At 38.4% G+C, this 12,853-nt stretch overlaps 1 protein-coding gene across 1 annotated transcript in view; it reads right to left on the bottom strand.

Annotated features, from left to right (window-relative positions):
• Positions 1-12,853, bottom strand: part of LOC104062149 (uncharacterized) — a 197,042-nt gene that overhangs the window by 131,861 nt on the left and 52,328 nt on the right. Inside the window, exon 8 of the mRNA XM_054057879.1 lies at positions 1,057-1,112. Within this exon, the coding sequence (XP_053913854.1) occupies positions 1,057-1,112 (56 nt within the window). The remainder of the gene's footprint in view (positions 1-1,056; positions 1,113-12,853) is intronic.

A 12,853-nucleotide genomic window follows, 5' to 3' on the forward strand; every position in this document is an offset into this window, starting at 1 on the left:
CATACACAAATTTTCAGCTGTAAATGAAACATTCGGCTTTCCTTGGTATTCAGATGTAAAGATCTTCTGTAGTTAAAGTAACTTCAAGGTTAATTATACCAACACAAAGATTTTATCTTTTTTTTTTTTTTATTCTGAGAGTTCCCTGTACCAACACAGGACTCCAGCAAAAAGCATGAGAACAGCCCTACACTGGATATCAAGCAGCAGACACAAAAGCCATGGTACCCTATGGAGAAGGTCTTGTTCCTAGAAAACAGCAGAGGCAAATGCAAAACTAAGTCATTTATAACAGATACTATAAAGCTGTGTACTTTGGCAATCTCATCCCATCTTTCAACAGACACAGAGAACCATAAGCAACTCTTCTGTCCTACTCAGAACCAATATCAAAATAGAAATGATCCTGAGTAACGAGATCTGTAGACATTCTGCTGGCTTCATAGAATCATAGAATCACAGAATCACTAGGTTGGAAAGGACCCACTGGAACACCAAGTCCAACCATTCCTAACAATTCCTAAACCATGCCCCGCAGCACCTCATCCATCCATCCTTTAAACACCTCGAGGGAAGGCAACTCAAACTACCTCCCTGGGAATAATAACTTCAAAACAGTCCAGCCTCTTTCCACAACCCACTTTAAAAAGCTGGGTCAGTCAGCTGTGCCAGCACTGGCAGTGCTCCAGCCACACTTGCAGGTAGCAGAGCCAGAGTAAGATACAGTGGCTCTCAGAAGCTGGAGGCTGAGCAGATTGTTCGTGGTTGAGGGATACGCACATGCCACCATGGAGGTCAAGGGTTGCTGCCTGCAATGTACTGAGGGGAGTCATACGGGCCAAGGAGAAATCACTGCATTGAGTACGCCTGCAATTCAGAATTAGCTTGGGTATCTACAACAGAGGCAATAAGAGGACAAGCTCGCTTAGGCTGCCAAGTCACGTAGTTAGTTAAATTATTAGCCACAAAAGAAAACGTTAAGATTTGGTGTTCATAAAATAAAATAAAATATTCCCTGGACTGCATTTCTGAAACATTTCTTCAGTAAGTTCTGACCTGCTTTTGGAAAATTCGGTTCCAGTGTCTTCATTCGTTTCTTTCTCCTTTGTGTTCTAGGTGACGACATGAGAAGTCTGCACATGTGTATCCTCAACATGATTCTTTATTAAGAAAACTATTTACAGAGACTCTGCAAGTCATGCTAATCATCCCAGTCCATCTTCTATTTCCTATCATATTACTACAAATCAGGTTCTACTTTATAGACCTCGCCTATAGCTAACCTGTTTTCCAGATTTCTCTACCAGTAAAATTGCATCATGTAAATGCCAAGGTAGCGGCTAAATCTTTTGGAAGGTTTGTGTAGAAGGGAATTTTGCCCTAGCCAAGACTGATAAGAACGAAAGATAAAATTTCAGTGTTAAGAACTGAATACAAGAAGCACAGGGTCAATCACCTAGGTTTTATCCTTGAGCTGCAGTCAAGTCAATTTAGGTCCAGTTGTCCTAAATGGAAGTAACAGAAGATGCTTCTTAAATGTCTCTAGGTAATTTGCAAGGCTGAAACATCTGAAAACTTCTCTCCTCAAGAAGAATGGTCTGTTTGGAACTTTGTACTTATTTAGCTTTTCATGATGGAAATTATTTCACTTAATTTGGTTAGAGCTGCATTGACACACAGGTTCATTAGGACACCCATTTGCTTGCAATTCAATTTAAAATTAAATACACTTTGTTGTTGATTTTATTACTTTTAAACTACTGTATCTATTGCCTTTATTAGCTGCTAATACACAATTATGAAGGTAAACAGTTTTCATTACTGAACATCAAACATTTAAATAACTGCGTTTGATCTCTTTTTGGGTTGAATCATTTTTCTCCATTCCCTCCTTTTAGTGGGTATTAGATTCAAGAGAATAATTTATTCGGTGAAGTTAGGCCTCTTTTTTGATCACCAGCATCTGTTAAGGCAGAATACAGCTTCCTTGGCTGTTTCCATGAGGGTTAATTATTTCTTCCATTCATTTCTTTACAGTTAATTTGATGCATCTGTTTATTTGAAGGTCACCTATAGCCTAATCACAAAAACATTGCTCCAATTCATATTTCCTTCACTATCTAAGGGTAATTCAGAGACAGGGATGAAGGGCACTGGGAGAAGCCGTTTGGTTGTCTTTTGAAGTGCACTGTGAGTAGCAGTTAAAAATTACAGCCTAAGCTGAGTATCTGAAAATTGAGGTATCCAAAACAGAGGCCTCTTTCAAAAGCACAGGCTTACTTTTTCTAGGCCTGAGGTCCTTTGTCTGGGAGAAGTTCCATTCATTAGTATCTGTAAAGCACTGAAAGACCTTTGGAAAGCACATTAGATAGAAGTACAAAGTAGCCCTTTCCCGACATACCTCTGAAAGAGTTCATGAATCTTGGCTTGCAACTTTTGTTTCTTGTGGTGAGAAACTTCCTTGTGGTGCTTTGGGTCCCACATGCCAAGAAGGAAAAAAAAAAAAAAAAGAAAAAAAGAGAAAAAAATACATTTTGGTTCCAAATGTGCAGAAAGAACATTGAAATAAAAGCCATAAATGTGCAGTTTTCTAAAGATTTACCTTATGTCTCCTGGTTGAAGGTTTTCAGAAGAAATTAGGAATTTCAGACAGCATTATTTTATTCCATTCGTTTTCCATAACTTTTTTCCATACAATTTGTCCGTATGTTTACTCCATTATTTCCAAGCAAAACTAAACTCTAATCTTGTTTGAAAAGCTTTATTTTTACAATATATATTTGTGCATAGTAATGTCTTATACCTAATACAGCCATATATATGTATACATAAGTATATGCACGCGTAAGTGTGTGTGTACACACAAACCAAAATGTAATAAGCAAAACAGTTAGACTACCAGAGAGCCCACAGCTTGCCCCACTTAAAATCTGTTCCAGATCTTGAGGACTTGTGTCACCACAACTGTTTTTAAATGTTTAGTAAGAAAGACTGATATTTTGGGATGTTACAATGCATAGGAGGCTAACTCGCGTGATCAGTACTTTCCTCACATGGCTCTGCAGCTCTCCAGCTCAAAGCTGGAGAGTCTCAAGTTATTTCACTCCTGAACAGCAAGCTGAAAAAGTGAGCCCATCAAGACGCTAGCGTCCACAGTCCTTTTTGGACTATGTTCTCTATGCAAAACCTGAAAAACATAGCTCTGCTGAAGGCTGTAGACTCAGGAAAACAAGATCCTTCTTCCTGACGTGCATTTTTCAAAGACCTCACTGAGCATTCAAGGACACGTTTATGCTTCCTACTGATGTCCCCGAGATCATCATAAAATGTGCATGCCATGCTACTAGTATGTAAGAAGGCTTCCTACCGTATACTACATAGTGTCATTTAAACAGTGTAAAATTATGCTCCCCTTCCACTCTCATCAAGCCTCAAAGCCGAAAAAAAAACATTTTGATGGTGAAACAATGTAATAGTGAAGGGAGAAAAATTCCCAATCAAAGGCTCCATATTCTAGATATTGAAGTCTCTCCTTTCTCCCAAATCTCTATTATTTTTATTAAATTTTTTTTTAAAAAAAAATATCTGGCTGTTTTCAAGGAAGCTTAGGAAACTGTTGAAGACTAAGGCACTGGGAAAATTGCCTGTAATGTATCCTGCTTATTAACTGAAAATTATAACAGTATAAAAAGAGACTACAAAAACGCATCACAGAATCCTGCATGAGTAGCTTTTAACATAATTTGTTTAAACCCTGTAAAATTAAAGCAGAAACAACACAGTTGTCTTAAACCACAGTATGATTTGTTGGTAGGCCCAGCAGAGAGACTCAGATGAATGCAATAAATCCTCCAGGTCCTGGTCAAGCATCACACATACACAGTTACAAAGATGACATGACCAAACTAGCTTAAAGGTCTCTCTACATGGCAACAACGTCATAGGCAATGCTTCTCTACCACTGCTTCTCAACTAGTGGGAACAAAACCATCCTTCTCCTGAACAGCTTTGGTCTGAAGTTCACTAGAAATCCCCAGAGAAGAAACCAGGACCCATATTTCTCCTGCTTCCACAAATGCTGGCTCTAATTTTCTTTCTCCAGATGGGTGAATCATGACCCACATAACCTCCTTAGGAAGGACTGGGAGCAGGCTCCAGTCCTGGCTCTGCTCCAGCAGAGCTGGCAGCTGTCTGGTTAGGGTGATCAGACTCTTCTTGTGCCATTTCCTGCAGTCCAGTGGAGACTGCAACCACCAGGGAACGTGTCAAGAGGAAGGGCAAATTGTTCCTCCCAGGCCTCCCCATGTGGACGTGCTCTCTCACAGGTGTAAAGGATACATCTCAGCAACAGCATGGACCAAGCAGTGATGTTCACGACCCCTGCAAGGCACAGAAGCCAGTCTGCCATGGCCAGGGTGTTTGAGAAGTTGCCCAGTGACAGTTCAAAGTCTCTAAGAAAGTTTGATGACAAAAACTACCAACCAATAGTCATCAGGCATTTCCAGAGCTTGTTGGCTGATGGGAAGGGGTTTAACGACAGGCTAAAGCAGTTGAAGCTAAAGTTCAGAAGGAGTAGGGTTTGGTTTATAATTTGTCTTCTGGATCCAGCTCTTGGTAATGCCTGGGATAGCAATTTCTTTGAGATGGGCACTTAGCTTAAGAAATAACATGAAACAGAAAACTCACTTCATGTAAAATATCAAGTAGTCATAATATTACAACAACATAGTGACATTGCCAGCATATGCTGAACCAGAAGTAGATAATTTATTTTCTTTTTTTAGCAAAGTTGATTATATTACCAGACTCCCATAGCTATCCAATCCCCTTGTTTATCTTCCTAATCTTAATTAAATAATGAATATTCAAAAGAAAATATGAATTGGGGTTCTCTGTATAAACTGCACAGTTTTCCATTTCTCTACCTCTGAAGTGGCAGTGGGAATATGATTTAAAGCTATTTCTTCTGGATACTAGTAAAATATTTGTCACAGTCTGTCATGATAATTTTTAAAAAGCTCTATCATCTACCTAATAAATTTGTTAAGTTTATTCAAATCTCATTGAACAGGAAAAGCGCAGTGAGTCATGGCTAATATTTCTTTACCTACACTAAGAAATAAAATATATAAAAATTCACTGCTTAGGGTCCTACTCAGAAAACCTCTATGAGTCTGTAATACATCTTTTACATGACTAAAAACAGGAAACTTGCTTTAAAATGAATTATTCACCACCTTGAATAAATTTCCATTTTTCTTATTTGCAAAACCCCAAAGTCAGTTATGTAAATTTTAACCTACACTAATTACCTTAGGGGTGAGCAAGCCAAAGAAAAGTAGATGCAGTAGAAAAAAACTCTCAGATATTTCCATTACCAGGAAGCAATTTGATAGAGGAAAAAATGTGTAAGTTTTCAAAAACAGAACAGCCCATGTAATTTTTTTTTTCAAATATGGAATAATCATTGATGCAATATCCCTCGAACCAGAGATTTACTGGAATAAACCCGAGTGCTTTTTCTCAATGGCAGATACCATTGCACACATAGCTAAATGCTTGTTTCTCATCAATGACACTAGCATTGCGTAGACTGTAAAAATAATCCATTGTTGACAACAGACATTCCCAACAAGAAGGTATGAAATGTGGTTTAGCTTCAAGTCAGTATAGACATTGAGGGTTTCTTCAGAAAAAAAAAAAAAGTGAGTAAAACCTGGGAAACATAGGATATCCTTCAGACCTCACCTGGGATGTACTGGAGAAAATAGGGCATTGTTTGAAGGCAGAAGGGCTCAACCAGAATGGCACTTTGTCCTTTATCCTGTTCCCCGTTCTGATACCAGGTAATGCTTGAGCCAGCTCCTTCACACATATTTCTCAGTTTCTTCATCAGCTATCTAGAGGTCTAACTACACAAATGACCCATCTACTGATTTCAGAGAGCATGATCAAGACCAGTATTTGAAAAAGGTCTTTCAGTCTGGGCTCAGCCTAGAGACACACAATGGTAAGCATTGTTTCTATTGCAGGCAAAAACAAGAACCTGACTCAATACTATTAATAAGTGCTGACTGGCTATTTTCATTGTGAAACTACTTCACAAACAGTAGGAGTTGATTCCTATACTAATTTTCTATTTGGAAAAAAGTAAGTAAAATCCTGCCCAAATACATACCTTCCTTTTAGGAGAATACACAAAATTCAGCAAAGCTTTGAAGCAAAACGGAATTGGCTTTCTATCATTTAGTAAAAACGGAGCATTTAGGGAAAATATTTACCCTCCCCTTTTTGGTCAGTCCTAGCACTGGTACTACAACCTTCTGTTGAGGTACTCACCACAGTTTGGCATAGCCAGTTGGCACTGAGAAGAGTGCTTTGGGGGTCCACATTCCTACATGTCCCCCTCACCAGGCCAGGGCACAGCAAAGGCAGCATGGAGACACCACTGGGAGGGTCTCCAGCAACCTTCAACTAGTCAACTACTCACAGGGATCCTGGTGCTTCCCCTTCATTTTGGTCCTTGACCAATCACATTGGTACATAGTAGTGCCATCTTCCCAGCCATAAATAAATGCCCAGGTAAAAGCTTTTACCGAGGATTTCCATCCCTGCATCCCAAAATGTTTTGTAGTTATAGAAATCCTGTCCATTCCATTGGAGCAAGATACCAGTGAGAAGTGGCATGCCCAAGCACACAGAGCAAAGTTTCAGCAGGATAAGAAACAAAACTCATGTCTCTAGTCCCTCCTAGTCCTCCTCCTCACTCTGGCTGCTCCAACAAAATTCACTCCCAGTGAATTTCAACATCTATACCATACCGTATACCACAAAACAAGTAAAAAATGTAGAACCACTTGAGATGAAGAAAAAAAAATATTGGTAGAGAAGTTAACATTCCTTTTGGGCAAAGTGAGATTTTGAGAGGCTCATCCTCTTCCTGTTAACTACAGAGATCACAGGGAAATGGGGTTGTGGGAGGTAAGTGGGATGAGTGCCCTTCATTCAAAGCAAAGAGTACGGTAGCTGGATAAATCCTGCTCTGAAAATTGCACTGCTCTTTGGGTGCTGGGCAACTTTGTCTAGGAGATGGCCACAAACCACCACGTAAAGTTCTGTCAAAATCCTGGACACATGGTGCACCCTGACAAATGCATGCCACAAACTTTCAGACATGTTTTCAAAAGAGAAAGAGAAAAAACAACAAAGTAACACACAGTGACTTCTTCTGAATAGAAAGTTAAACCAAACTACTGTCCATGTCCATAAAATTTAAAACTTAGACAATTGAGCCATTTGTAACAGCTAGGAAAAAAAAGAACTCACACTGTCTTTTAAAATTGATACTGTAGAATACAAAGTGAGATTCATTTTAGGCATGTTACCACCTTGTTACATGGAGTAATATAGATATTTGTAAAGCATTGCATTATCTCTACAATGCAGTGAAGACTGAGTTAACAACCAACAGAGGAAGGCACCTATCCCGCTATCAAGGTGGATACTTTTGTTAGACATATATATTAAAGACAATAATTTTGAACATTTATGGAAACTAGATCTGGCTGTAAAGTAGATGTGATAAACAAGGACCTGAACTTCCCCAAAACTCAGAGATGTTTTCATCCATGATTTTGATCCAAGATGACAGTACAAACAAATTAAAAAACTTGAATCACTTTTCTTAAGAGACACTGAGGAAATTCTGGAGGGAGGTCTGTTGCAGAGCTACTGAGCTTCTGCAAAACAAAGATTTTTGCCTCTCCAGTAAGAGGACTCACCCTTCTCATTTCTCTCTTGCTGTTCACAGAAGGACCACCTGTAGTTTCTTCAGAACCACCAAGTACTACTTTAGATGCTTCTTATTTCACGGTTGAGAAGATGTATCTTCAAGGTCATAAAGCTCTGATGTCCTCATCAAAATCTGCAGACTGTTTTAAGTGTATGCAAGGCCATTTATCAGAGTGTCTGACAACCGTAGCTGCACACTGCAAATATATAGTGTTAAAATGGTGTTTGCCATTGACAAGGAGACTTTAAGCTGAAATTTGCTAGCCTGTCAAAACTCCACAAGTTCAGATGTCTCCAGATTATCCTAAAGATCAACAGCTACTAAAAAAAGCTTCAGATCATTTAAGCCTAAATAATATGGTATAACAAAAGATACTAACAAGTTATAATGGAAGATACTAGCCACACCTTATTAGGGAACACCTTCCCTCCAGTCTAAACTCAAATTGCACAAACAATGTCAACAGAAACTAAGTGAAATATGCCAACTTGTGGAACCAAAATGAATAGTTTACATTAAAAAAAAAATAAAAAATCATAAGCTATGTAACAAACTTCAGGGTTTCACGACCTTTTCTACTTTATGGATACTGACAGCAAATCATGGCACAAACAACTGAAGAGAAACTGAAAGGAGATACTAATTGGAAATACCAAAACTTCTTTTTGTGGGTTTTTTTCCCCATTCTTCCTCAATTTCAGAACGTTTGTTAATTTCAGCACAGAATGTTTTTATTATTTCTATAGCCTCTTTAAAGTCTCTCATGAAACTTCATGAAACTTTACTCCTTTAATCCTCTTACTGTTCCCTAAAGCAGGTATTTAATTTTGGGTCTGTTTTTTAGATGGGGAAAACTGAGTCATAATCACTAATTTGCTTGTTACAGTCCCATAAAAACTGTTGTATAGGTCTGAGGTTACAGTCTATCCCATCTTTCCAAGTCCCTATTCCTTTTTTCTTACTGTCAATAAAGCATTGTCTCACACATTTGTCTCTGTAATTGTAATCTAAAAGCGCAGGCTTTGGCTTTATCCAATAACTTCCATTTGTACTGGCTTTCACATCATCTTCTGTTTCAAGTGTGCAGACGTTCACTTCAACACTTTATAATTAAAAGAGACATTCACTTACAATTAGTATATGAAAATTACAGAGAGAGAAACAATGCTTTAAGTGCAGTTTACTATATGATTGTCTTAAATACAACAGTGGAAATGACATGTTGCCATGCCTAATGATTTTTCCCTTTAGAGAACAATCTCTTCCTGCAAGCTCACATCTTGCTCTATCTCTCTGCTTAAAGTTGTAGCTGGAAATTTTTCATACTTTCAGCTGAAACCTTCAGATTTGAATTCCTCAGATTTGAATGCTGACCTGAGCAACTGTATCATAACAACACACTATGCCGACACATCTTTGAGCAAACTTATGTACTTTAGTACGTGATGTCATTGTAGCCACCAAGCTGCACCTTGTCTAAGGGTCTAGCACGTTAGCGAAAGAAACCAGCTGTGCTAATGCATTGCCAGCAAGCTGAGCGACAGTGATGATTTCCCACCTTTGTATTATACTAAGTAAGCATGCCTGTAATGCAACAGTACTATCTTTCCTAGTATTTCCACACCTCTCAACTTACAGATGATCTGGTTATGTTTCACACTAACAAACTGGTGCGAACAATTCCAAAGTCCTTAAAAAAACAGATTACACATGGAAAGCCCAATATACCTCAAAGTTAGCCCTGCTTTGAGCAGGAGGTTGGACTAGACAGCCTCCAGAGGTCTAGTCCTTCCCCATATAAAGTAGAGGTCAAAAGTACCATCCAGCATAGGTTTCACTCAATAAATCCATCTCTATTCTAAGACTGCAGAATCAAAAATGTGACAACATTTAGAGCAATTCATTTATCTGTAGCTCATAAAATCTGTATAGTCTATTAATGCTGCTAAGGAGTATCCTGTCATAAAAGCTAACCAACAGTAGACTTAGCTATACTTCTGAATATAGTCTGACACAAAATGTATTAAAAGTACAAATAAAACCTTGCTGGGGAAGAAAAAATGTTATTCTGGAGAATACATGAGCAAATACTTTTTTTTCATTGTATTTATTTTAGCAAGTTCATACTTCTATACATCAGTAATGCTCACTCTTCCCTTATAATCCTGAGTTCTGATGCTTTTAACAGGCAGTCAGTACCTGAAGTCACTTAAACTTCAACAGGATTTGGCAATCACTGATTGTCTTTGAAGAATCTTTCCAGCTGCCTCTGTTTAGTGAACCATAGAAATAGACTTCCTTACTGGAGCTTATATTAGGATAATGAAGCAGAGAGCTGACCAGTCAGATTATTTTAAGCAGCAATGAATGCAGTATCATCATTTACAGTAGTTGTAGAATTCATTGTTCCAGCTCAATAGAATATCAAAGAATTACTTCAGTTGTTTAATTGTTTCTCTGATCTTAAAGAATACAGTAAAAACTAAATTAATTCCTTTTTAGTGAAAGAAAATATATAGAATGTTTCTATTACTTCCTTCTAAATACTTTCTTAAATAAAAATCTACATAACTCCTGAACAAAGCAATTGAAAGACAATTACAGCTAAAAAGAGCAGCCATAGCAATATGCATGGGTGTTGCACCAGCACAGTCACAGGTCCTCTACAAACATCTTTGTCACAGTTCTGCTTATGTGGACATTCATCTCCACGATCCCCCTTCCATCACCTCTATTTTTTTAAAAATAAGTTGTGTATATCTGAGTGTCCAGAAGCAATGGGGGAGGAATCTTTGAAACTTGAAGGGTTCCTGGGCTTCGCTCTGAGGAAGCAGGATCAAGCCTGGTAGAATAAAGACATTCAGAAGTCTCAGGTTGCCAGTCTGTGGGGTAGAAAAGTCTCCTAACTACACATACTGACATCTTGGTCAGGGTTTGGATATTCTGGATGGGTGCTGATGCACAGCTGAGAGACAAAGATACTCATTATGGAGGACATCAGAAGTCCAAGGACCAGAAGCACAGTATCCTAAATTTTGGGAAGTTCAGCTTTTTTATTTCACCCTTAAACAGAGGTTTCAGTGAAGCACTTTTTCACCAGTCTAAGAGTAGTCTACCTGGCAGGACAATAATGAATTCACGGAGCTTGGCCTAATGAGAGATTTCAAAAGGAAAGTAGCTGCTGAGCACTTCTGACAGGTGTCTATTTCAGACTCTCTGTGCCCTTGTTCTTCCTCTGTAAAAGGGAGGCACCCATAATTCCTGCTATATCACATAAATGAAGTGGAAGCCATTATACTAACTAACTGTAAAGATGCTTTGACACTCAGATAATGAGTGTAGCATATAGGTAGCTTACCTAAGATGGAGTTGCCCACTTTTAAGACATTGTATAAATGACATATTGCCAGCTTTTGTATTCTTGACCTGCAATTCTCAGTAGAACAAAAAACCCCAACTCATTGGAACATGAAAGTTATTTAAAACCTTGACAAATATCACAAAGTAGCCACTAGGTTTCAGCTGAGGAAAAGTCACCTTCAATTCTGCATTACTCTTATGTTCACACAAGTATTATATTCATGAAGAAGATCACAAAGGATTGTACAATGTTTAGTAGGCTATGGCTTGGATAAGGGGATGTCTGCAGGTACCATCAGGATATAAACAACAGTATTATCCAAAAGGGTAAAGCATGCAAGCAAGTGTGCGTTGGTTTTATATGACCAAGGACTATCTCACTGATTAAAGTCCTGATTGGGTAGACTTGTCATCATCTTACACTGTACTAAATTTTACCTACATGTTATCCACTATTAACCGAAGGAAAACTGATCACTCCATCATCATATAAATTGATCTCACTGTGACTTGGCAAGGAGTCAGGGCAGTGATGATATTAACCCTGTAAGAACATTAGGTCTAATGCCCAGAGGCATTAACCTTTGTTTAACCAAAAGGTAAATGTCTTGATGAAAGGCAACATTTTATTACTATCCACCTGCAACAAATAGCTCATTTCTTACTACTATAACTCAACTGCTGCTACTTAAGAGCAAAACTTGCACTTTACTTTCGGAGGCTCTTGAGTAATTCACATTGAGGTCATGGATCAAAACTGATTATACATTTGTAAAGATCAAGCCCTACAAGGTGTTATGCCCAGCACAGAGGGCTAAATGTAGCAGCTGAATCCTGTATAGAGAGACAGAGGTTGTAAACAAATTACCTTTATTTAAGAATACCGACCAAGTTGCAGGAAAAGGGTGGCCAAGCAGGAAAGATGTCTTTGACTTCTGAGGCAGTATTGATCCTTCCAATTGCCTAGTTATATTTTTTCCTAGGAGAAACTACGTGCAACTGAGCAGTCACTTCTATTGTCCCAGTTGGAAACTGCTGAAAATCATAGAGCTGGTATTTCTACATGGCATTTGATTTAATGACTGACGAGATTATGTTGCCAAGGGCTCATCAAGTGCAATCATCCCAGTTACCAGTGTTCACTTCATCCTCAGCAGTCTCTCATGTTTTGAGAGCATCTTGCTATTAATCAAACACATTAAGTAAGGTCTTTCCTTGCATATTTTTCTGCCCTGCAAGATCAAATTCTGCCCATACCCATGTGCCTGTGCATTGTCTCAGGAGATGGTTCTCTGCAGTATTCTGCACACCCAGCTTTTCTTGTACCTGCTCAGCTTCTACCACAACACAATCCCAAAGTTGTTATTTTCTCTCAGTAGAGTTTATTTTCTTTATTAAAAGCAAATGTCATGGGGCTTTTGAAATCTGTAGGCCTACATGGTTGGCCACAGGAAGCAACACTGCTTTCCAAATTTAATGTTCTTTAATGTGTTTGTTCACAGAATATTGACATCTGCTTAATACTTTCTTTACAGGACTCTATCAGATCTCCCCTTATGAACTTCATGCCAATCTCAACTATCAGCTTTTGCATTTACAAAGTGGAACATGAAGTAAGTAACAAAGCAACTTAAAGTTCCTGAGCTAAGATCTTGCATAAACCTGTGGGTTTTTTTTTTATTTGAAAAGTGCATCTGCTCT

Source organism: Cuculus canorus, chromosome 2 (assembly GCF_017976375.1).
Source record: "Cuculus canorus isolate bCucCan1 chromosome 2, bCucCan1.pri, whole genome shotgun sequence".
NCBI lineage: Eukaryota > Metazoa > Chordata > Aves > Cuculiformes > Cuculidae > Cuculus > Cuculus canorus.